Genomic DNA, 27,537 nt, shown 5'->3' with positions numbered 1-27,537 from the left:
TTGATTTTCAATTTCCAAAGTTCACGCCATCAGATATAAATCGACTTATTTTGAGTTCCAAATCTGTTGTAGCCTGGGACGCCATCCAAGTCACACCAGTCCAGATCGTGATGTTCCAGATGGAAGTGAAGGACAATGGCTTGGAATCGTAAATTCCACGTTAAATGGATCCATTGAAGCCAGGACAGTGGCAGTAGAATTTGACACCAGAAAAACTTAATAAAAAAAAAAAGTAAAAAACAATTCTATTTAACTTTAGTTAACCTGTTAAGTATTATTTTTCAATCATGAAAACAAGATAACTTAATAAAAAATAAATTAAAATAAATTATGAAGCTTAATTTCCAAACAACTCAATATTAAAGGATAAAATTAGGGAATCGGACAATTAAAAAAAAAAAATTGAGTCAACTAGGTTAACTTGTCAATCTCACAATCCAGGTCATGAGATTAGAACAATTTAATTAAAAAAAAATTCCAATGTTGAAAGACTCGTGACCTAAATAATAAGACTAAAATAACCTCAAAGAAAAAAATAAAAACAATAACTCTATTTTAAACCTAATTAACATTTTTAATCAACAACTTTGATTTGATTATAAGACGAGGATAACACTAAAACAAATTATAAAATATATTTTTTAATATTAAATGAGAAAATTTAAAAGTTTAAAAAAATTAAAGAAAATCTTTGTTTTACTTTCTTAATACATTCTACTTTACGAAACAAAGAGAAAGGAAAAAGAAAAAGGATAAACGAGAAATTACTTGGTAGAGATAACCAAGAAATAGGTTTATCAAGGGAAGGACCTAATTTTTGTTCTAGATAAACTTCGTGAAGCCACTGTTTCCAATTTCTTGTGATAGTGATGATTTAAAAAATTAATTTAAAATAAAAAAATATATATAAAAAATATATTATTTTTAAAATATTTTTAAAACACAAAAAATATAATAAGTTATGATTTTGAATTAATAACTCTTACAACCTAGCTATAATTAATACCTCGTGGGTGGTTGTGGTTTCCTTTTTAATTCCAAAAAAAAACAAAGATATTTGCTCTGGATATGATGACTTAATTTTAGTTAAGCTTGTAAGAAAAATAATTAATTGTAAATACACCAGTTAAGACGTAGACCACCTGCTCAAAATCAAACAAGAAAAAAAAGTTGATAAATATCATAATTTATTTTAATAAATATCTATATTGATTTGTATAATTTTGAAAAGTTGATCTACTTTCCTGCAATCATCTTTACAGTTGACATTTCATGTAATTTTATAAAGTGATTTTTATTTTAAAATATATTAAAATATTTTTTAAAAAAATTAATTTTAATATTAGTATATCAAAAAAAATAAAATAGTCCGTCTCTTTTCATTATAAAATCTAGAAATCCAAAGGCAATATTTTATGTAAGGGATGAGAAAGGATGCTTATGAGTCAGGCTTTTCAAAATAAAATGGTAATTTCATCTATGTCACGTGTAATTTGCTTGAGATATATTGATTTATCAAATACATTTTTAATGTTTAGAGGTATTTACATGTAAAACACTTAGAGTCTATTTATTTATTTATTTATTTTAAAATAATTTTTTTAAAAAATAATTTTTTTATTCTTTTCTTTATTTTATATTATTTTTTATGTTTTTAAATTGTTTTGACGTGTTATTAAAATTAATTTTAAAAAACTAAAAATATTATTTTAATATATTTTTAAATAAAAAATAATTTAAAAATTAGCCATCACTATCAAAAACCCCTTTATATTCATAGACAAATAATAGATTAGGTATCTGTTTCACATTTATAGATTTTTAAGCGTAGTTAACATACTTAAATTTATTAATTTAAATGGTAAGTTATGATAAAAAAAAATATCATTTTAAGATTTGACTAAGATTTTTTTAATATTGAACTATAACTAAAACTGCTCAGTATTTTATTGTGGACTGCACAGTGCAGTTCACAGTAAAACGCTGAGCAACTACTTGCTTTTTTTATTTTTTTTGCTTTTTTACTTTTTTGTTAAGCTGTTTTTTTTTTATTTAAATTTTTTTTTCTTTGTTTTTTTTAATAAATATTTTTTTGGTTTAATTTTTTTTTTGTTAATATTAATTTTTTTTCTATTTAGTTATCAAACTTTCATGACACGGGTTCCGAGTTTGACGGGTTAACCCAGATTTTTTTTCTGGTTTTATTTTTAATTAATTATTTTTTTGAGTGCAGTCCACAGTGAAATGTTGAGCTGTCTTTTTTTTTTTTTTGCCTTTTGCTTTGTTTTTTTAAGCAGTTTTTTTTCTTTGTTTTTTGTTAATGAATATATTTTTTGTTTAATTTTTTTTGTTAATGTTAATTTTTTTTTCTATTTAGTTATCAAACTTTCATGACACGGGTTTCGGGTTTAACGGGTTAACCCAGATTTTTTTCTGGTTTTTCTTTTTAATTAATTTTTTCATTTATTATTATAACATATACTAAAAGGCATTAGTTTTTTACTATGGACTGCACAGTGCAGTCCACAGTAAAACACTGATTCTTTAGGCTTCTTTTGTTTTTTTAGTTTTCTAAGTTTTTTTACCTGTTTTTTTTATGCTTTTTGGGATTTTTTTTTGCTTTTTTTTTGCTTTTTAATTAATTGTTTTTGTTTAATTTAGTTTGTTAATGTTAAATTTTTTTCTATTTAGTTATTAGACTTTCATGACACATATCCCGAGTTTCATGGGTTAACCTGGTTTCACGGGTGAACCCAGTTAATTCCAGGTTGACCCGTCAATTTTTATTATTATTATTTTCATAAATATTTTTGTTTAATTTAGTGTGTTAATGTTAATTTTTTTTTATTTAGTTATCAGACTTTCATGACACAAATACTGGGTTTAACAGGTTAACATGGTTTGACGAGTTAACCCGGATTTTTTGTCTTTTTAATTAATTTTTTTTGTCTAGTTCAGTTTGTTAATATTCACTTTTTTTTTTTAGTTACCGGACATTCATGACACAGATCCTGGGTTTAACGGGTTAACTTGGTTTGACAGGTTAACCTGGTTTGACGAGTTAGCCCAATTAATTTTGGGTCAACCCATTAATTTGTTTTTTTCTTTTTAATTATCAAACTTTCACGATGCGAATTCAAGGTATAACGGGTTAATCTGGTTTGAAGGGTTAAGCCAATTAATTCATATATTTTTTTTCTTTTTTTTCATTAGTTTTTTTCTTCCTGTTGGTTTTTTTTTAACTAATCTATTTAATTATCACACTTTTATGACACGACCTTGCAGCCAGACCCACGTCCAATGCTATTGGGTTTGGTATTGCAATCCAGACACTTTTATGCTAAGGGTTAACCCAAGTTTAATGTTATTATTAATATTATAAACATTACTCTTGGGCCAGGCGTTGCAACCAAACCTGAGACTCTTGGGTATAACTTTGCAAAAAAACCTAATACTTTTAGATCTTGATTATTTTTAAAATGTAAAAAATAATTGACCCGCGGCATCGCGCGGGACATGTAACTAGTATATAAAAGTACATGTTGATTTATGATTTTAATAATTAAGGATTTTACCAATAGATTTTTAACGTTTAGGTAGGGATGATCATTTTCGGTTTCGTTCGGTTTTTATAAAAAAAAATAACCAAATTGAATGTTTTTTTTATAAAAAAACCGAAACGGAACAGAAACCGGGTCAAACTGACCGGTTTTGGTTTGGTTCATATTTTTCGGGCAAAAACCGGTTCAAACCGGTTTGGCTCGGTTTTCCCAGTTTTGGCTCGGTTTTAGCTCGGTTTTTCCGGTTTTGGCTCGGTTTTTTTTTGGTTTGCCTCGATTTTTTCTGGTTTTTTTGGTTTTGGTTCGGTTCAGTTTGGTTTTTTTGTTTTTTTGCTTATAAAACCAAAACCGAACCGAACCGGTTGGTTTTTCAAAATTTTAATTAGTTTAATCGGTTTTTTTGTTTAGTTTTTTTGATTTTCTTGATTTAATCGGTTTTTTAGTTTTATTACTTACCCTACGTACCTCTAATGTAAAATACTTTACACCCATGGGCAAATGAGTAATATAAGAAGTTGAGGAAACCCGACTAAAGTTAACGAGTCTTCTTCTCCAACAAGAAAAGACAGGGGAAAGTGTCTTCTTACTCACATACTTGACTTGAACAATCTCATCCTCACAAATAGAGGAGCCTGTAGCTTTCCTCGTGATCTTCTACCCGACTCTTCCTTACAGGTAACACCCTTCCTTCCGTTTTGGACTTCTTTGAATTTGGGGTCCTTTGAGTTATTTTTCGTTTCGGCTCTCTGTCCCATAATCTTTGATAAAGGGGAAAATGAAACAAAAAATGGATTGGTATCCGATCTTAATGGGAAATCACAGTGTTCTGGATCTCGTTGGTTGATCTGTAATGTAGCAGTAAGCAGCTGTAATTATTTAATTAGCCGTCGGTGAAGAGGTCAAGTTTCCGTTCAGAAGGTGAGGTATTGAATACTAGTAGCACTCAACTTTTATTTGCCTCTCCATTTCGTTAACATATATATTCGGCAGCTTCGATTTCGCCTACCTTGGTCTTGCCTTGGCTCAACACCCCTCATTTCCTGCTCTGTCCTCTGAGAGAGCCAGAGACATGGAGGTTGAACATTTTAGCCACCCAGATCATCCATTGATCCTCATTAATCAAGTTCTCGAGTATAGTTGTGAATTATTTATTTGCTCTGGATGCGAGGGACCAATATGGGGTCCTTGCTATAGTTGCACCTCTTGCTACTTCTTTCTTCACAAGAAATGCGCCGAGCTGCCCCGTGAGATCAAGCGGCGCATTCATCGTAGACACCCTCTTCATCTACTGGCAAAGTCACCATATGAAGGAGAATACGAATGCGATCGGTGCGACAAAACTTGCAACAGTTTTGTTTACCATTGTTCTTTTTGTACGTTTGATCTTGATATCAAATGTGCTTTTCAACCGGGTTTTTTGGAAGTTGATAGTCAGGCACATCAATTTTCCCACAAGGATCATCCATTGATTTTGAATGAAGAGAAAGAATATCATGGTGAAGGAGTTACGTGCTCTGTTTGCGAGGAACCAATGTCGGGCCCTAGCTATAGTTGCACTTCTTGCAACGTCTTTCTTCACAAGAAGTGTGCTGAGCTCCCCCCAGAGATCAAGAGGCACATTCATCCAGAACACCCTCTTCGTCTACTGCCAAATTATCACATGATCTGTGGTTTTTGCAAAGAAACTTGCTATGAGAGTTTTGTTTACTGCTGTTTTGTGTGTGAATTCAACCTCCATATCAAATGTGCTTTTCCACCATGCGTTTATGCAGCTGATCAGGATCAGGGGCATCAATTTAGAAGCCTGCTGAATCCACTTTCATTAAAATCAATCTCCTTCACTTGCAATGCATGCGGCACTGATGGAGAGGACTCTCCATTAGTGTGCACCTTGTGCCAACTCTTGGTCCACGAAGAATGCATTTCATTGCCAGCCACCCTTAAAACGGCACTGCACCATCATCCCCGAATCATCCACACGTATCAACATCAACAATGCATCGAATCGATAAACAAGTACTGTGGAATTTGCTGTCGGGAAGTTGACTCAAAATACGGAGTTTACTATTGCCCAGACTGTGACTTCGTTGCACACGTGAATTGTAGTATAGAATATGGCGATTCTGCAACAAAGATTGTAGAAGAAAACGAAGAAGAGCAAAGTGTGACTGTTTATGATCAATTCATGGAACCTAGCTTTTGCGTTGTCCGTGAGATCAAGCATGGAGAGGAGAGAATAATTGAAGAGATCAAGCATTTCATTCATCAACATAACCTAATCCTTACTGACAAGGTGGATGATGATCTAAAGTGTGATGGGTGCATGGTACCAATCTCAACTCCATTTTATAGTTGTGCCGGTTGTAATTTCTTTCTCGACAAAACCTGCATAGAATTACCCAGGCGAAAAAAGTGGCAATATCACGAAAACCAACTGATTCTTTCATGGAACCTATGGGAACATTCCATGTACGAGTGTAGTGTGTGCAAGCAAGATTTTCGTGGGCTCGGGTACAGATGTGATGTATGTGAAGTCTGCATTGATGTCCGATGCTTCAAATCATTGAAAGATTCTTTTAAACATGGAGGTCATGAGCATCCCCTTTATCTTCCAGCGGACAGAAAGAATATTCTCCGTTGCAGTAATGGAGGTCGCTGGCCTCCCCCTTTGCTTGCAGCGGACGGAGAGAATATTCCCCATTGCAGTGGTTGTTGTGTCAGTGAAGAATCAAAGGTAATTTTTAAATGTGTGGTTTGCGATTTCAAGCTCGGTATGAAATGTGCTACACTGCCATACAAAGCAAGACACGAGTATGATGACCATCCTCTCTTCCTCACCTATATTAATGCAAATGACTACCAACCTTCCTGTATAATTTGTGAAGAAGATAGAGACCCGAAGCTCTGGTTCTACCGTTGTGAGGAATGCGACTTCGATGCTCATCCAGAATGTGCTCTCGGGAAATACCCATATGTCAAGCTAGGGGGGGTTCACACGTATCCTAAACACCCTCACCCTCTTGTTTTGGTCGTCAAGACAGAGGATTATCGTCCACAGGCATGCGATACTTGTGGTAAGCCTTGCGATGACTTGGCCCTTGAATGTACTGATCCTAACTGTGATTTTATCGTCCACAGGAAAAGAAGGCAATGCTTACCACAAGCCTTGTGATTATTGAAGCTGTAATTGGATTGCAGTTGTTGGCTTTTTTCTTATTTTTGGGTTATGATCACTCTTCCCCCCCTTTTTTTTCTGAACAATAAGAGATGCTATTTTATTAGAACTGTCCTTGAAGGTAGTTTTTGTTGTTTCTGTGAGCCTTCGTAGTGACAAAGATGTCTGACCTTCCACCATTTTTTTAGCTTAGCAGGAAGCTCTCCATAAATTCTGCTTTTACATTTTTGTTATAGGTTTTATTGTAAATGCATAAAAATATTGGCATATAAAATAACACTTATCTAACTGATATCAATTATTTTCATTCAAATATTTAATTTTTATTTCCTTCAACACAATCTAATAATAAATAAATGTATTTAAATAATATTTAAAACGCATACCTCAAGGGCATTCGATAGCTTTGTCCTTTAATAAGATATATCATGAAAAAGTAAGTTAATTCATGTTTTTGGTATTTTTCCTTTTAAAAAGAATAAGAATAAGCCTCCATTTTCTTTATCTAATTTCTAAACCATGAAGACATTTAGAGGCCCAAATCTCATTTCGATTATTTAGTTAGACGAGGTAGTTTAAAACCTGATTGATTTTTAATTTAGATGAAAAACCCTTTTTAGCTCAAACCCAATTTAATTATTTTTCAGGCTGATTAATGGGTAGTCCAAAAAAATAATTAATGCTTTTGAAACTTCTATTGTGTTTTTTTTAGCAGCAAAAACAAGCTATTGAGTAAAATCACTAAATTAAAACCATAATTCTCTAATTAAAATATAATATTATAGTGTTTATATATTAAAAAAAATGAAAAAAATAAAAGAAATAAAATAAAATTTATACTAAATAGAAAACAAATTCTAAATTAACTAATAAAATATTATAAGTCTGGATAGTTTTTGTGGTTTTATTTCAAAGCCTTATTGATTTTAAAGGATTATAAAATTCTAATTTTATAGAAAATAAAGCTTTTAAAATCTTCTAATAAAATTTGAATTGAATTGAGATTAAAAAAAAATAATTCCAAATCCACATAGCATTGGTATCATAAATAAATTTTATATACTATTGGTATCATAAATAAATTTTAAAAAATATATAATAAAAATTTTAATCCATTCAAAAAATAATAATAATTTTTACCACTATCTCATAACAAATCCACATAGCATCAGTGGCAACTGAATGGTGGTCTAGTTAAATGTATTTTCCTAATAAGCGGTTTTCCTTTTAAAATGAAGACGATTGGCGTGTACTTGTGTTTTTTTTTTTTTTATTCCATAGTAAAGGTTTTTTTTATTAGTTTATATGTTAATCATGATTGAGTTTTTTATTCAAATGATTTTAAAGACAAACAATTTAAAGTTTTTTTATTCAAATGATTTTAAAGATAAACAATTTAAAGTTATGAATCATCGAACAATCCATTTAAAGTTATATAGTTATGTATCTTAAATCAAATAGAAACTATACTAGATTATTGGCATACGTTACACTACGGATCATGATTTTGTGAATTACGATAAGTTGTCTACTTTGGAAGAAAGATTAAGAGCAGTTGAGGGTAATGATTGGTGTGATCCCATGCGAGCAGCTGAAATGTGTTTGGTACCAAACATCATAGTACCAAAGAACTTTAGGATACCAGAGTTAATCAAATACACTGGATGGGAATGTCCAAACACTCACCTTCGATCTTACTGCAATAAAATGACCGAGGTGATTTATGATGATAGGATGCTGATATACTTTTTCCAAGATAGTCTCACTGGATCTGCTCTAAGCTGGTATATGAGACTAGACAATATTAAGATCAAGACATGGAAAGACCTGACAGATGCCTTTTTGAAGCAATATAAATTTAATCTGGAAATTGCTACTGTCAGAACCATCCTAATGGCCATGGAGAAGGAAAACCAAGAGTCTGTGAAGGCATACACGTAAAGATGGCGAGATAAGGCAACATATGTTCAACCTCTACTGATAGATACAGAAATGGTGATGTTGTTTGCCAACACCTTTCAATCCCCTTATTATGAGCATTTAATAGGAAGCTCAGCTCAACATTTCCATGAAGTTGTGAGGATTGCTGAAAGAATTGAACAAGCTATGAAGAGGGAAAAGATTGAAGGTTCTGCCATGAATTTCAGAACAATGATGAGAGATGACTTTGAAGGTGGATGAACAAGAGGCAAGTTGAGTGTGTGAAAGGTGATGTCATTGGCTATATTGTCCCCCAAACATCTTTAGAATGACAAGTGATCGAAAATGCTTGGCAAAACACAGATATTGCCAGAAAAGCTAACATAATAATGGCGATGAATTGTCAATTGTATTGGAATTTTGCTATTTTGCATTTTGTTTTGGGATCACATCTCATCTTTTTTTACGAAACATGTCTTTTTATTTGTCTCTTTGTTGTTTTGAAATAATGAGATGTTTCTTTCAAAGTTTATTTTGGCACAATATTTTTATCGAACTCCAACATGCAATTAAGGCTAATCAATCTTGAAAGATTAAAAGTATTTTGATTGCAGAAATAACTTGATGCTTGTTAAAATGATATGGGGTGCCCAAAAAAAATTTAAGCTCACACATGAAACTGAATCACCCACCATGTAGCTAAGTTTTAGCAGTATGCATAATGACATGTAATGGATTCAGTAGTTATGGACTTGTGAATCAAGGTTCTTGCAAGTCCAAATCATTACATTGGACGAGGTCAAAATTTATCGGTTCACACCAACTTTGCTTGAAATGAGAAAAGACCATCTTTATTTTATCCTTTCACAATACTGGAAATATATCATTTACAATCCCATTTTGAGCTTGATAGAATATTTTTTTCAAAAGAAACCCTAACCAGGATCATACCCCACACTGGGGGTAAATAAAAGAAGACAAAAGTGAAAGGGAAGGCTTAGAATAAAAGTCCAATGTTTAAGAGAGAGCTAAAAGAAATAAGACCTAGACTGCGGGCATGTTAGAAAACTGTGAGAAAGGTTATGTGAAAGCCATACATATAAAAAAAAAACAAAAACATGAAAATTTCCTACAAAGGGCAGGTCAAAGATAAAGGAAGGAGAATGCCTAATGAATCTAGGAAAAACAAAGGAAGTTTCAATCAAGGAAAGATACAATAAATGTCAAAAGTCGATGAAAAAATAATAATTTTGTGCTACAAACATGATTTTTGGCATCCATGATAAAGCCCCTGATGTTATCAGATGATTGAGATTGGTTATTCATCAAAGAAAAAGTTGGATTTGCATTATGACCTATGTTAAGAGAATTCTGATATTTGAGGTTAATAAGGTTATATGTCGCTTTCTCTACAAAGACAATAAGATAAAGAGAAATAATGAATAGCTGATGTTGATCCTAGGTTTTTGAAACCCTCAAACACCTTTTGAGCTTGTAAAATTCCTTTCTTTCATAGCCATAAACCATAGCCTGCATTACGTGCTTTTAAAAGCCCTTTTCGATCAAGTAAGCAATTTGAACAAATAAATGACGCTCTCAAAGCTTGAAGAGTTTTCTATAAGGGTCGTGGCTTCATGGATTAAGCTATGTGTTATTATGCATGCTGATAAAATAAGTGCAAAAAAAAAAAACAACCTTTTTTGATAAATCTTGAGTTCTGACTTTAGCATTTTGTTTTTGAAATTCACAAAAAGATCATCTTATCACAGACTATCAAAAGATATACCCAAGATTAGAGATTAAAATGAACACAAAGAACCATGAAAAAAAGCCATTTTAATCTTTTAACCGGTCAATTTCTGTTTTCAAAATACAAGATAATCAAAAGACTACATGTATTGAATGACCTGTGTTGGGTCTTTGACCAAAGAAGCTTGAATTTCAAAAAAAAAATTTATTACTGACATATCTCTGATTTCATTTCAACAATTAGACTTTGAAATAGACATGATCTTTGAAATATGAGAGTCGATTCTCGAACAAGAAAGATTGTCAAACAAAAAGAGCATCGATTGAGTTCGCAAAATCCTTGACAGAAGTGACATCAATACTTCTCGACACTTTATGAAAAGTTGTGCAGCCGGGGGCAATACAGTGGACCCTAAAAAGAAAAAACAAGCAGTATTCATATCAACTAGGGGGTAATAAAAAGTGATTAAATGATGAATAAGTGAAACTGAGGACAATGGTGTTGAAAGGAAGATAATCAGATGAACGAGCACTGGAGGCAAGTCAATGGCTGATAGCAATCTAAGATGAGGACAGCACCAAAAAACCTCTTGGTGAGTGCTGGTAGGATGCACACAGCTAATCAAAGAACGATTCTCGAAAAAATCCAGGAGATGAAATGATTTGTTGAGCTCCTTCATGACGAATCAAGCAACACCATACTTGGAGGGCAGTTCAAGCTTGATAAACAGTGAAACCAATAATGATCAAAGTCAGCCTATGATAGGCGTTGCGTTTACAGTAGAGTGAATGACTAACATATAAATGGGCCAGTACATGGAAAGAGCAAATAAGGCTTTTGGATAGCAAACAAAGGCACCCTACGATGATGGAACATCAAAGAGGGGGGGACCTATATTTCAAATTAGGTAAGGAGGCATGCATGTCATCTAACCTCAAAGCATTGCACAAATATTTTTTATTCGTTACAGGAAAATCCTCAAAGAAGTCCAGCAAGATTGAAAAAAAAATCATTGAGCTGATAATAACAGAGAATCATGGTTTTGACCCTGGAATGGGAAGAAGATGAGATAAACCTTACTGTCAGGAAAATCTCAAAGAAATGAGAAGATCAACCTTGTCATCATGAGGAGTCTTCAAGTCAACCCTGCAATAAGAAAGCACCAAGTTTTCCAACCTTGTCATCAAGAAAAATCCAGTTAATTTTAGTAATCAAGAAGGACAGATGTCAACCCTGCAATTAGAAAGGACATATGTCAGTCCTGCAAAATCACAAAAATTAAAAAGAAAGAAAGCATCAAGTGAAAAGTTTGATCAAACCTTATCATCAAGAAGAAAAATGAGAAGAACATTACCATTGGAAAATTCTTAAAACAAAAGAAGAAAGTTCAAACCCTGCCATTAAGAAGAACATATAGATTTTGGTTCTGGTTAAAGGGGATCGCCACATGGGATCTCAGGTTAGCCCAACCACACACAGACGTTGGTTCTGGTTAAAGGGGATTGCCGAATGAGATCTCAGGTTAGCCCAACCACACACAGACGTTGGTTCTGGTTAAAGGAGATCGCCGAATGGGATCTCAGGTTAGTCCAACCACACAGATTTTGGTTCTGGTTAAAGAGAATCGCCGGATAAGATCTCAAGTTAGCCCAAGCACGCAGATTTTGGTTCTGGTTAAAGGGGATCGCTAGATGGGATCTCAGGTTAGCCCAACCACACGGATTTTAGTTCTGGTTAAAGGGAATCGCCAGATGGGATCTCAGGTTAGCCCAACCACATAAAGGATTTTAGCTTTGGTTAAAAGAAAGTCGTCACAGGAGATTTCAAAAAAGAAGAAGAAGAAGAAGAAGACAGAATTTAGAGGGCCGCCAAGATCAGGTTCTCAAGATAATCAAGTTCCTGGTTGAAAGGAGATTGCGGTAAAGATAGAATTTCAGATGAACCAAGTTTTGAGAAGATTAAGATTGACAATTCAATTTTGTTTATCTTTACAAAACTCACTATGCAAAGTCTTTGCTCCGTAAGTATTGTAAAGAGGGGGCATATGTTGTTACCTATTTTTGGGTTCCCACACAAAAAATGAAAGAAAATACAAATATATATATATATATATATATCAAAAAAATATTCGGAAGAAATCCAAAAATAATAGGAGCGAGAAAAGGATGCTGGAATGCCGAAAAATGCCAAAATTGGTTGAGGAGATTCAAAAATGCAAAAAAAAGGTTGAAATTTGACAGTATATCGTTGACTGATGTGAGCCATGTTGACAAAAAAAATTCAATTTTGAGAAAAAAAAAGTCTAAAATGTTTATAGACTCAATTAAATTTTATCTAAGGTTAATTGAATTTATGGAGGGTTTGATTGCAAGAAAAATCGATTTTTAAGTCAATTTAGGCTTTTATTGGAAGAAATTAAAGGTTTGGGGTTCAATTATAATTTTGAAGTGTTGATTTGGTCAAGTCATGGGCTTAATTGCATAATTATTGAAGTTTGATGGTCAATTAGGGATTTAATTGAAACAATCCTAAACCAAGGACCAAACCGGAAAATACATTAAAATCAAGAGATCCAATTATAATTTTTCTGGGGGCTTGATTACAAAATTGCCAAAAAATACTTCAATGACCAAATCAGAAGTATCATTTGAGTTTTGAAACGGAGTCGTTTCCTTAAACACTATTCATTGTCTTTTTTGGAAGTCGTTTAAGCAAATGCGCTAAATTTCATAATCAGAGTTTATATATATATATATATGCACATCCTTTGAGGTCACATTGGCCTTCCAATGTATGGAACTCTGTGTTACAAAGAAAGGGAAGCATCGGTCACAGAGACCTGATCCGAACAATTCAAAATTATTAATTTAATATTTTATTAAAATAAAAACAGTTTTAAAAAAACATTCAAAAACAAAACAATCCCAATAAATAAAAGAAAAGAAGAAGAAGAAGCAAGATGATCATGGAATTGAACAACCTGATCCTATGGGGCATGAGTGGGTGGCGGGTAGCTTTACTCCTTCTGACCACTTTCTTCAAACTTTGCATTAAATTATCCCACAACAGTCATTAATGTTGAAGAACCCCATCCTCATGCCTAATCAGCCAAGACAATTAAATACGATATGAAATTAAATAATTAAAAAAAAAAGTCATACACTCAAGGGCGGAGCCAAGAATTTTTTCTATCTTAAGCTGTAAGCAAATATATAAAAATTATTTTTCAAGATCAATTATTAACTTATATATATAAATTTTTCAAGTTAATAATAAAATTTTAATTCAAATTTAAAGTATATAAAATTAAAAAAATAAAAATAAATTACACTATCGAAGTTGCACCATGGTCAAATCTAAATTAATATCTTCAGCAAGCTCTCATTTCATGTAAATCATCATAAAATATGCTAAAAACTAATCTCTTATTTTATTGCGAAAACACAGTTTTAACATGTTTTATTGCTGAAAATGCTCGCTTTATGGTGGCAATAAAAATAAACAAAGTCAAAATAAGACAAATCAACTTGTCAATCAAATAATAGTACTGCCGTGATTTATTTATTTTAATTAATCCTTGATATAATTCAGAAATGGTAGACATATTTTAAAAGTTCTTATAATGAATCACATCAATCTAATAATGTTATATCCGAGATCTCAAATAATACATCTCATGTTAATTGAAATATAAAATTTCTTAGCAAGCTAGCAAATAGCATCAACTTTAAATGATTTAAAGTTGTCCTTAGGTTTTAAAGCAGAACTAAGTACAACGAGTTTCCCGAATAATATTTATCTTTTCTATTTTATAAGAGAATTTATTGTAAAAGCTCATAAATTACAGTATAAAATAATTAAATTTTAATAAATATTTTAACAAGATTTAGTTAATGAATGTCACGAGAAAACTGGTTAGTTTTTTAAATTTTTACCGAACCAAGATTAATATATTTAATAACATCTTGCTTTTAATACCATAATATATATCGACTAAATCTTTTAGTCTATGTATGTGAAATCCAAAATAATTTTATATTTTTTAAAATATTAAAGATAAAGGAAAAAATATAATTTAATTATTTTTCATGAAGATATTCTTATCAATTTGTTGGATAAAAGATAGATTATTTATATAAAAATTTAATAAAAAAATTCAATATTTCAACTAGGTTTTTACTGAGTTATGCATTTTGATTGTTTGCTAAGAATCATTTTGCAATTTTAAATAATATTAGATGGGGTTACCAATGCCAAATCAGGGTTTTTTTTAATGAGAATACATTAAGTAAAATTTAATTGAGATCCATCAAAGCACTAAAATAATTTTTTTCAGAACTTATTAATTGTTGTATTTAATTACTGCATTTATGTTTAAATTAAAATTTTAGATACTGAAGGTCAGGATTTATTTTTTTACCAGGGTTACAGCCCTCCTCATCCTTGTACATCCCTCCGCCTATGCATACACTAGCACCAGACCATTGCAGCAACTTGGTAAATAAAAAATTGCAAAAAAATGAGTGTGGAGAAGCATGGCCGTGAACTGATCACAGGACTTTCCTTTTTTGTTTAAAGTTATGAGTCATCAGATTATTAGGTCAACTTACACTAATTTTAAATAAAGCTTTCTTCGCACCTTAATCAATACTTAGAGAAAGAAAAATGCATCGTATTATTTTGTGCCTTCTTTGTTTCTTTCTAATTATTTTTAACGAATTAGAACCGGATTTATTCAAGTTCATTTAATCATTAAAAATCTGACGAATCGATCGAGTTTTATCGTATTATTATTTTATTTGATTTAACTAGAAATTCAACCCCCATCAAGATTTGAATCCCAGATTTCTCTGATTCAAGCCAAACAAGATTTGAATATAATGCAGAGAGATACAACAACATTGGTATGAGGAAAAGTATTCATTCTGCAGTGAATTCATGATCAGAGCAGACAGGGGCGGAAGCAAAAGGGGTGGGGGCAAGGAGGGGCCCCGCCCCCCTGCAAGCCATTTTTTTTTAAAATTTCTAGATAATTAAGTATGAGGAAAAGTTATATTTTTTTATTTTAAAGAGATGAGCATTAAATTAAGTGTTATTTTACTTTGATTTTCTTTGAATTTATTCTTAACCTACGTGAAAATAAAACAATACAAAAGCATTACTTTGTAAAATAAAAAAACAGAATCATTAATTTATCATAATATAAATCCTGTAGCCAATCAAAAATAAAAATTTAAACACAAATCGCGAGCAAAAATTTATAAAAATTAATTTATTTTTCATCAAACAAAATAAGGTAACTTAAATTTAAAATCTATTTTTGTTTTGTTTTGAAATGTTTGTTAATAATTTGATGAGATTTGTTTTTATAATTCTACCATTTTTGCTCCTTTTTTTCTCAGATCTGATAATTCTACCAATTGTTTTTTGAATTCTTGTTATAATGATTTTTTTTCTAATTAATTAGATATATTTTATTGGTTTGTTTTGATTATGCTTGGATTTTTTATGTTGTTTTTAGCAGAGCCACTAAAATTATTAATTTTTTCTTACGATATATGTTTTGATTTTAGGTTGAACCATGAACAAAATAAGAAGAATTAATATGATAATCGATTATTTCTATTCTATGAAAGAACGACGAGCACAATTAAAATAAATATGTAAGAATCATTTTTTATTATTTTTTTATTTATTTCAAAGTTTATCAAATATAAATAATGCTTCGCTTTAACTAATGTTTCTTATATACGTTGTATGTTTATATTTGATAGGTATAATGACCAACAACATTAAAGTGATGGATACATTATGAAGATGAAATTAACTTCATTACTTTAACTCAATTTGGTATTGCTCTAAACATTTTACCTTATACAAAGATCATTATATGTTTATAGTAAGTTATTTAAAAAAAACTAAATTATACAGATTTTGATTTACAACTCATATACAATAAATTAAAATAAATATTATATCTTATTATATTAATTTTAATCTCCTCTAATAAATAATCTTAGCTTCGTCCATGAGAGCAGAGTTTTTCTTTGTGAACGTACAAGTCAGTTGTGCCTCTTTTTTCTCTGGGGGAAATTGATGAATATTAGCCCAACGATGCCCGTACCAATGAAGTTTCCTTGATTGATACCCTCAAGGCCAGACGAACACTGCAAGCACACTACAGTACAAGAACAAATTGCAATAAGAAAAACAAAGTAGATTATATAATCATTTTCATTGACTATGGATTTAGCTATGGATGTATCAATGGATAACTAACTTGCGTGGATGGTTATTGAACATGATCAAGAGGCGTGAGCAAGATATACAGCTAATTAGACTTGTTCTTCATGGAATTTGTAAGATCTCATAAATTTTGTTTTCTTAAATGCAAAGAAAAGTCAGCAGGAGGATCAGAAGTGGGACTGCAAGACACGACGATTATATATAGACAAATATGCCGATCAAATCCAATACATACAAGCGTAATTAAGCAGAGTACTCTTGTATCGATTTGATGACAACTGCGTAATATTGGTCAACCAAATATTATTCAGATTGATATTAACTTCCTTGTTGTGATATCTACGATTCTACAGTTCTAAGTTTTCCAAGAGAATAAAATATAAGATCAGAAAATATAAGGAAATTTACTCCCTTATAGAAGTCCTAACATTTTTTTTCTAATTTAAGCTGACATGAACCTGTCTTTTGTATATCCTCCACTTCTCATTCATTTGGCTTTAAACTTGCCAGAAAGTTGGACAAAATTAACTACAATTCTAACTTCTCATTCTTTGGAGAGTTACTTTTGGCGAGATGCGCTTTCCCTTGGTAGCCACATCTGTAATTCTAGCTGTCCTCTGGGCTCTTGCTCTAGTACAGAGCCTTGCTTTTCAGTTTCCAAAGTTCACGCCATCAGATATAAATCGACTTATTTTGAGTTCCAAATCTGTTGTAGCCTGGGACGCCATCCAAGTCACACCAGATTCTAATGGAGCTCCTATGGATAACTTATGTGGAAGGGCCTTGTACAATGGGCCATTCAGACTATGGAGCAAAAACGGAGGGAAGAAAGCATCTTTCAATACAACCTTCGTACTCAATATACAAAACCAGACAGCTTCAAGTGGTGAAGGCTTAGCTTTTTTATTAACAGCAGATCGTGATGTTCCAGATGGAAGTGAAGGTCAATGCCTTGGAATCGTAAATTCCACGTTAAATGGATCCATTGAAGCCAGGACAGTGGCAGTAGAATTTGACATCAGAAAAAGTTAAAAAAAAAAACAAAAAACAATCCGATTTAACTTTGGTTAACCTGTTAAATATTATTTTCATATAAATTATAAAATTTGATTTCTAAACAACTCAATATTAAAGAATAAAATTAGGGAATCAGACAATTAAAAAAACAAAAACAAACTGAGTCAACTAGGTTAACTTGTCAATTTCATGACCCAGGTCATGAGATTAGAACAATTTAATAAAAAAAAATCAATATTAAAAGACTCATGACCTAGATAATAAGACTAAGATAACATCAAAGAAAAAAAAAACAATAACTCTATTTTAAACCTAATTAACATTTTTAATCAACAATTTTGATTATAAGATAAGGATAATACTAAAAAAAAAAATTATAAAATATATTTTTTAATATTATATGAGAAAATTTAAAAGTTTAAAAAAATTAAAGAAAATCTTTGTTTTACTTTCTTAATACATTCTACTTTAAAAAACAAGGAGAAAGGAAAAGAAAAAGGACAAACAAGAAATTACTTGGTAGAGATAACCAAGAAATAGGTCTATCAAAGGGAAGGACCTAATTTTTGTTATAGATAAATTTCGGTCATGTTTGTTTTTGTGTTTTAAAAATATTTTTGAAAATATTTTAGTTTATTTTGCTTCAAATTAATATTTTTTTAGTGTTTTCAGATCATTTTGATGTGTTGATGTCAAAAATTATTTTTTAAAAATAAAAAATATTATTTTGATACATTTCCGAGTGAAAAATACTTTGAAAAGCAACTGCAACTACACTTCCAAACACCCACGAAGAGTGTGTTTGTTTTTTAGGTAGCTTTTGTGGTTATAGTTTTAAAAAAATAAGTTTAAAAAAAGTGTGGCTAGCTATGGTTAGTTGGATTAGATACGTGTTTGATAAAAATTATGGTTTAAGTTTATGTGTAGCAAAAAACATGTATAAAATGTTTGGTGGAAGTGTGGTTGCGATTGCTTTTTAAAGTGATTTTTACTTGTAAATGTATCAAAATAATATTTTTTTTTATTTTTTAAAAATTATTTTTGATATCAACACATCAAAATGATCTGAAAACACAAAAAATATATCAATTTGAAACAAAGAAAAAAAATTAAAAAAATTAAATTTTTTCAAAAATACTTTTGAAACTAAAAAACAAACAGAATTTTACAAAACTCAATTAAAAAAACATATAAAAACTGCTTTATAAAAACTGAATTTCAAACTCAATTTTTTATTATACTCCGCAATACAAATCATAGTTTAGTTTATTATTAAATACCTTATTGTTTTTGTTTCACTGCAAATACAAAATCAGGCGAAGCAAAATCGCAGCCAGCATGGAGAGGAGAGAATAATTGAAGAGATCAAGCATTTCATTGCCACGCAACCTTAAAACGGTACTGCACCATCATCCCCGAATCATCCACACCTATCATCCTCAGCAATGCATTGAATCTATAAACAAGTACTGTGGAATTTGCTGTGTGGAAGTTGACACAGAATACGGAGTTTATTATTGCCCAGACTGTGACTTCGTTGCACACGTGAATTTTAGCATAGAATATGGCGATTCTGCAACAGAGATTGTAGAAGAAAACGAAGAAGAGCAAAGTGTGACTGTTTATGATCAATTCATGGAACCTAGCTTTGGCGTTGTCCGTGAGATCAAGCATGGAGAGGAGAGAATAATTGAAGAGATCGAGCATTTCAGTCATCAACATAACCTAATCCTTACTGACAAGGTGGATGATGATCTAAAGTGTGATGGGTGCATGTTACCAATCTCAACTCTATTTTATAGTTGTAATTTCTTTCTTGACAAAACCTGCATAGAATTACCCAGGCGAAAAAAGTGGCAATATCACGAAAACCAACTGATTCTTTCATGGAACCAAGGGGATCATGATCAGTACTACTGTGGTATGTGTAATCAATATTCTCGTGGGCTCAGGTACACATGTGATACATGTAGACTCTGCATTGATGTCCGATGCTTCAAATCATTGAAAGATTCTTTTAAACATGGAGGTCATGAGCATCCCCTTATCTTCCAGCGGACAGAAAGAATATTCTCCGTTGCAGTAATGGAGGTCGCGGGTTTCCACCTTGGGTTGCAGATGACAGAGAGAATATTCCCCATTGCAGTGGCTGTTGTGTCAGTGAAGAATCAAAGGTATTTTTTAAATGTGAGGTTTGCGATTTCAAGCTCGGTATGAAATGTGTTGTGGGCACATTAAAATATGAAGTCGAGATAGATTTTTGATTGCCTCATCTTCTAAAAAGACTAAAAATTAAAAGAAAATTTTTGAGAGGCATAGTTCAACTGGTCAGATCCTAAATTTATTTTCTAAAAATTACTAGTTCGAATCTCACAAACCTTAAAGTCATTGAAAGCTTACATGGTCGTTAATTTCAGGACCCGTGAGATTAGTTAAGACACATACAAGCTGGCTCGGACACCTATATTAATAAAAAAAAATTAAAACAATATTTGTGAAGAACACTTGAGGTAATGATTGAAATCGTGTTTTTTAAAAAATTAAAATTTATTTTTGTTTAAAATTATTATTTTATATTTTCAAATTGTTTTTATGCTTATATAAAAATTAATTTTTAAAAAATAAAAAAACATTTTAAATCATAGCTAGTCACACCTCGTAAGTTTTATTGCTTGCTTGACCCTGTCTTATGTGGTTATTTTATGCTCCTAGCATGTCCTGGATATGAAGCAATGTCAAAACTCAATTAACTCCTTATACCAATAATATTTGGTTAGTATTAGGATTTTAATATAGTAATGTTAATAAATAATAAAAAGGTAAAGATTTTATGTGGTTCGGTGATGATGTCTTCCTCTACCTATACAAAAATTAATTAATGAAAAATATATTTCAATATCCTATCATTTTGCCTCTATTATAAGAAGTGCCATAACTTTATAATATATTTTTTTGGACAGATTTTTTTCAAAATAAAATATTTTCCTTGAGAAATATTTCTGTAAAACAAACGGATCTTAAAGTGAACAAGAAAGAACCCATCAAACTAGCCATTTAAGAAGCTGCACTGAATGAAGAGAACTTATATAAGCTTACGTTAATATTCTCCAACTCTTTCAATGGAAGCTGTAAATTTAACTTTAAGCAATCAATTAAAATCTGTGTTGATTTTGTACTTAAACCTCTGTGATATGTGGAAATCTTCCAGCTATATATCGCAATAACATCGCATGTGCATTGATACCATATATAATAGATATATAGCTAAAGAAAGGTCATTATCACAGAAGTAGGAGAAGATAATATGGAGTTCAAAACTTAACAGTCCAAGACTATTAGGGCACGCCCCGTCAGTCTTTCAGTAATAATTATCGTTGAATGACTGTCCTCCTTAGTTTAGAACACCAAGTTATCTCCATGTATCTCTCTTTGTTTCTTGATGAAATTCGGTAGACTTGCAGGATGGTGCTTCCGCGATATATATGTCGTTGGTTTTCCATATCTTTTGCACTAGGAAAGCCATATATGGGCTAGGGTTAGGTATAGAGCCATGACTAAATGTTCTGAGGCTGTAAACACTTGAAAATAACAACTGCAATAAAGTACACACTTCGGCATGTGGGATTTTTTTTTGGTCTAGGGACTTTGAACATTATTGGAGGCACAAATTTAATACATGATGTGTACCTGTGAAGCAGAATCTTTATCTTTGATTATGATCTATAAAGTAAGAGTTGTCAATTGCTCTCTTGCACGCATGCAACCGTCAATGGTCCCAGATTGAATAACACATGTAACGGTCAATGCTTCAAGGATGATGATATCTAAAGCCAAACAATCTCTGTGTTCTGTTCTTTGTGGAGTCAGATTGAACACAAGATTGGCATTCGAGACTTCATTTTCAATCTGTTTCATGAACTGTAAATGCTTGATGAATGATTGAAATCATGCCTGAACTTGACAACTCCATTGTTTAGTCACTTTCCAGATCATGCATCTAGAGATTGTTACGTTTTTTCTGCTTACTGCTTTCTCTGAGTCCTAACAATAATCGAATTGAGTCAACTCCTCCTCCTTGCACAGCCTGTGTTAGCCGGTTGACTAACTGATGCAGTATCTGGAATTGCAGGAGTTTTCATACAATTAATTTGATTTTTAATTTCTTGTAATAGTATGGCATACTAAACATGTTATTCACTATTGATGTGTGTTTGGAATTAAAAAAGGGTTAGTGATTTTTAATTGTTCATCCTTATGATCGATACTCTTAACCCGAAAAAACCAATGCAGGAGCTAGAACTGTAGTCGCTTTCATATAATCATGATCTTTTTTTTAATAGTTTATTTACATAATATATTATGGTGATATATAGTTAAATTTTAATTATTTTTAAAAACAAGGATTTATTTTACCTGGAGTTTTACTAATATTTAGAGGAATGCTACTATTATATATTAAAAATAAATAACATTGATATTATTATAGTTTTATAAAGTTTTTTTTATATATTTTTTTCTAGCTAAAACCAAACTATGGCTGTGGTAGTTATCTCCTGCCTCTCTTTTTTCCCCTACATCACTAACCCTTATCCATGGCTAACACCTATAGCTCGGCCTGTTTTCTTTTAATCCAAACCCTATTTTACTAACGTGGGCCAGGTCTAATCTCTTAGAAAGGCTTGGGAAATTAAGCCAGGTTTGGAAAAGCTAGCCTAACCCATCACACAGGAAAGCCGTTGCTCCACAGCAATTTTCAATTGTTCGTTGGCTCGCCACAGCAACATTATAAGGATACCAAAAACCATCAAGAATACAAAGGTTAAGGGACACTTTATTTCTATTAGTATACTTTGTTTGTGTGTGTATGTAATGTATACAAGCATTTAATTAATTATGCATTTAATTAAAAAACTCTATCTTTTCCCATCATCACCACCTACTATTATATGGTGATTAAAATCTTAGTACATGTTTGTCATTGAAGTTGAATATATTTTTCATTAAAATTTATTTTTTTCTATTTTAAATTACAATTTTTTTTGTATTTTTAAATTATTTTAATGTATTGATGTCAAAAAAAAAATTAAAACATAAAAAATATTATTTTAATATATTTTCAAGTAAAAAATACTTTAAAAAACATTTATCACACTCTAAAAAATACCCTTAGTAAACTTGGAGAATGGAATTCTTGTTATTGTTATTGCAAACATGGAAGATTTAAAGGATCACCATCTTGTATGGTTAGATAATAAAATGCCCTCTTATGCATCATTTTCGTTTTGGTATTTTTCAAGGCTAAAACATATTATATGGCCTGTTTGTTTGTCCTAGTAAACAACAATAATTATTAATATCAAATCACTTATTTGAGTTATTTTTGAACCCGTAAAATTAATTAAATCATATCAAATCAACTTCACTACAATTTAAATTTTTTTTTTAAAACGACAATAATAATACTTGTGTATATATATAACGCGATTTATTTTCTACCATCTCTCACACAGGTCAAGTCTAATGCTACTTCAATGTTTTCAGGCCAATAATCGGTTTGCTTGATGATGCCAAGCCCAATTGGATCACAACCCGCCTTCAAATCCAAGTAATTATTGTGGAGGGAGTAAAAGAAGTATTTTTGTCATAAGAATTCCTTGCTCATGTCTTAAGGCTGGAAATGAGGCCCATTTCAAATCTAGTTAATTTTTTAGAAACAATATTAATAATATTATTTTAGAAAAAAACATTGACTTATGTCATCTCTCACATAAGTCAAGTCTAATGCCACTTCAATGTTTTCAGACCAATGATTGGTTTGCATGATAATGCCAAAGCCCAATTGTAATTATTGTGGCCCATTTATTTCCATAAGAATTCCTAGTTCATGTCTTTGAGGCCCATTTCAAATCCGAGCAGAGAACCAAACGGATATTATTCCCTTGCACATATGCTTATGTACATATAAATCCATTCGACGTCCTTTGATCTTCATCCTGCTACCAGCAAAATAATTGATCAGAAGCTTAAACCCCCTCTTGTCAACCAATCATTTATAATTCTATTGAAAATTATGTTTTTTACATTAAGAATAGTGTGGGGCAGTAACATATAGTTTTGTTGAACAAAAATTATAATATATATTTTTTAAAAAGAAGTGGATGATAGGTTATCCAACCCCCTAAAAAATATAAGTGTATTTTTAGAAAGTTAGTTCTCAATTTCTTATTGTCTTGAAATAGACCAGATGAAAATAATTAATATAAAATATAGAAAAAGTTGTATTTAATAATAATATGCAAGTTAGAGTAATTATCTTTATACAAATAATATATGAAACCATCAAACTTATTTGAAACAATAAATAATTAAGTTATTATATGAATATGAATTGAATATAAATAATTAAGTTACTTGAAACAATAAACAATTAAAGGACATGAGAGGATGAATATGAATTGAATCCTAATTAACTCCACTCTAAAACTAATAACTTATTATATGGACATGATCCATTAACTAAGCAATGGACCAATGCAATAGAATACTAAGCAATGGACCAATCCAGTAATATAAGAAGTTGAGGAGACCCAACTCAAGTCAATGAGTCTTCTACTCCAACCAGAAAAGTAAAGATTCTTCTTCTTATTCACATGCTTCAATAATATCATCTGCACAAATAGATAGCTTTCCTCGTGATCTTCTACCCGCCTCTTCCTTACAGGTAACACCCTTCCTTCCTTTTTGGGCTTCTTTGAATCTTGCGTCCTTTGAATTATTTTTCGTTTCGGCTCTCTGTCCCATAATCTTTGATAAAGGGGAAGAGGGAAGAAAAATGCTTCCCCAGCAATTGATTGGTATGCGATCTTAATGGGAAATCACTGTGTTCTGGATCTCGTAGGTTGATCTGTAATGTAGCAGTAAGCAGCTGTAATTATTTAGTTAGCCGTCGGTGAAGAGGTCAAGTTTCAGTTCAGAAGGTGAGGTATTGAATACTAGTAGCACTAACTTTTATTTGCCTTTCCATTTCGATAACATATATATTCGGCAGCTTCGATCTGGCCTGCCTAAGTCTTGCCTTGGCTCAACACCCCTCATTTCCTGCTCTGTCCTCTGAGAGAGCCAGAGACATGGAGGTTGAACATTTTAGCCACCCAGATCATCCATTGATCCTCATTAATCAAGTTCTCGAGTATAGTTGTGAATTAGTTATTTGCTCTGGATGCGAGGGACGGATATGGGGTCCTTGCTACAGTTGCACCTCTTGCTACTTCTTTCTTCATAAGATATGCGCCGAGCTGCCCCGTGAGATCAAGCGGCGCATTCATCGTAGACACCCTCTCCATCTACTTGCAAAGCCACCATATGAAACACGATGCTTTTGTGATCGGTGCGACAAAACTTGCAACAGTTTTGTTTACCATTGTTCTTTCTGTAAGTTTGATCTAGATATCAAATGTGCTTTTCAACCGGGTTTTTTTGAGGTTGATAGTCAATTTTCCCACAAGGATCATCCATTGATTTTGAATGAAGAGAAAGAATATCATGGTGAAGGAGTTAAGTGCTCTGTTTGCAAGGAACCAATGTCCGGTCCTAGCTATAGTTGCACTTCTTGCAAATTCTTTCTTCACAAGAAGTGTGCTGAGCTACCCCCAGAGATCAAGCGGCAGTTGCATCCAGAACACCCCCTTCGTCTACTGCCAAATCATGATATGACCTGTGATTTTTGCAACGAAACTTGCTGTGAGAGTTTTGTTTACTTTTGTATCGTGTGTGAATACAACCTCCATATCAAATGTGCTTGTCCACCGTGCATTGATGCAGCTGATCAGAATCAAAGGCATCAATTTAGACGCCTACTGTATCCACCTTCACTAAAATCAATCTCCTTCACTTGCAATGCATGCGGCACTGATGGAGATGACTCTCCATTAGTGTGCACCATGTGCCAACTCTTGGTCCACGAAGAATGCGTTTCATTGCCACGCAACCTTAAAACGGCACTGCACCATCATCCCCGAATCATCCACACCTATCATCCTCAACAACGCATCAAATCTATAAACAAGTACTGTGGAATTTGCTGTCGGGAAGTTGACACAGAATACGGAGTTTACTATTGCCCGGACTGTGACTTTGTTGCACACGTGGATTGCAGTAGAGAATATGGGGATTCTGCAACAGAGATTATAGTAGAAAACGAAGAAGAGCAAAGTGTGACTGTTGATGATCAAGTCATGGAACCTAGCTTTCGCGTTGTCCGTGAGATCAAGCATGGAGAGGAGAGAATAATTGAAGAGATCGAACATTTCAGTCATCAACATAACCTAATCCTTAATGACAAGGTTGATGATGATCTAAAGTGTGATGGGTGCATGTTACCAATCTCAACTCCATTTTATAGTTGTGCCAGTTGTAATTTCTTTCTTGACAAAACCTGCATGGAATTACCCAGGCGAAAAAAGTGGCAATATCACGAAAACCAACTGATTCTTTCATGGAACCGAAGGCCACATGATCTGTACAAGTGTGATGTGTGCAAGCAAGATTTTCGTGGGCTCAGGTACACATGTGCTATATGTAGACTCTCCATTGATGTCCGATGCTTCAAATCAATATTGAAAGATTCTTTTAAACATGGAGGTCATGAGCATCCCCTTTATCTTCCAGCGGACAGCAAGAATATTCTCCGTTGCAATAATGGAGGTCGCGGGTTTGCCCCTTGGGATACAGATGACGGAGAGAATATTCCCCATTGCAGTGGATGTTGTGTCAGTGAAGAATCAAGGGTATTTTTTAAATGTGTGGTTTGCGATTTCAAGCTGGGTATGAAATGTGCTACACTGCCATACAAAGCAAGACACGAGTATGATGACCATCCTCTCTTCCTCACCTACATTAATGAAAATGACTACCAACCTTCCTGTATAATTTGTGAAAAAGATAGAGACCCAAAGCTCTGGTTCTACCGTTGTGAGGAATGCGACTTCGATGCTCATCCAGAATGTGCTCTCGGGAAATTGCCATATGTCAAGCCAGGGGTGGTTGTAACATTTCGTAATCACCCTCACCCTATTGCTTTGGTCGACAAGACAGAGGATTATCGTCCGCAGGCATGCGATACTTGTGGTGAGCCTTGCGATGACTTGGCCTTTGAATGTACTGATCCTAACTGCAGTTTTATCGTCCACAGGAAAAGATGGCAATGCTTTAAATCATTGTGGTAATTAGATTGCAGTTGCTGGCTTTTTTTCTTATTTTTAGGTTATGATTGTTGGCTTTAAATCATTATGATACTTATTATCTCTGTTTCTATTTTCAGAGAAAAAAAGGTTATGATTGTTTAGAATAAAATAGCATCCTTTTTTTTCTCTGTTTTGTTCTAAACAATAAAGGATGCTATTTTATTAAAACTGTCCTTGAAGGTAGTTTGTTGTCATATAAAATAACACTTATGTAATTTTTCTTTTAAAGAAGAATAAGAACAAGACTCGATTTTCTTTATCTAATTTCAAATCCCATTTCAATTATTTGGTTAGACAAGATAAATCAGCGGCGAGGCAGTTTAGAACCTGATTGATTTTTAATTTAGACAAAAAGCTCTTTGTATTTCAAACCCAATTTAATTATTTTTCAGTCTGATTAACGGGTAGTCCACAAAAAATAATTAATGCTTTTGAAACTTTAACTGCATTTTTTTTAGCGGCAAAAACAAGTAATATAAAATTCTATCGAGTAAAATCACTTTATTAAAATTATAATTCTCTAATTAAAATATAATATTGTAGTGTTTATATATTAAAAAATCTGAAATAAAATTAAAAAGTAAAAATAAAATTTAAACTAAATAGAAAAAAAATTATAAATCAACT

The 27,537-nt window shown here is 32.1% G+C and overlaps 2 protein-coding genes across 2 annotated transcripts; both read left to right on the top strand.

Moving 5' to 3' along the window:
- Positions 1–4,113: 4,113 nt before the first annotated feature.
- LOC133676932 (uncharacterized) lies at positions 4,114–7,023 on the top strand. Its single transcript, XM_062098744.1, has 2 exons — positions 4,114–4,478; positions 4,551–7,023. Exon 2 carries the CDS (start codon positions 4,630–4,632, stop codon positions 6,730–6,732), a length of 2,103 nt encoding a protein of 700 aa, XP_061954728.1. The 5' UTR covers positions 4,114–4,478; positions 4,551–4,629; the 3' UTR covers positions 6,733–7,023.
- A 17,231-nt stretch (positions 7,024–24,254) lies between these two features.
- Positions 24,255–27,163, top strand: LOC133677446 (uncharacterized). Its single transcript, XM_062099507.1, has 3 exons — positions 24,255–24,389; positions 24,567–24,645; positions 24,717–27,163. Exon 3 carries the CDS (start codon positions 24,796–24,798, stop codon positions 26,890–26,892), a length of 2,097 nt encoding a protein of 698 aa, XP_061955491.1. The 5' UTR covers positions 24,255–24,389; positions 24,567–24,645; positions 24,717–24,795; the 3' UTR covers positions 26,893–27,163.
- Positions 27,164–27,537: the final 374 nt, after the last annotated feature.

Source organism: Populus nigra, chromosome 17 (genome assembly GCF_951802175.1).
Source record: "Populus nigra chromosome 17, ddPopNigr1.1, whole genome shotgun sequence".
NCBI classification, from domain to species: Eukaryota; Viridiplantae; Streptophyta; class Magnoliopsida; order Malpighiales; family Salicaceae; genus Populus; species Populus nigra.
The sequence above is the reverse complement of the archived record's forward strand: the minus strand, read 5'-3'. Positions and strand labels throughout refer to the sequence as shown.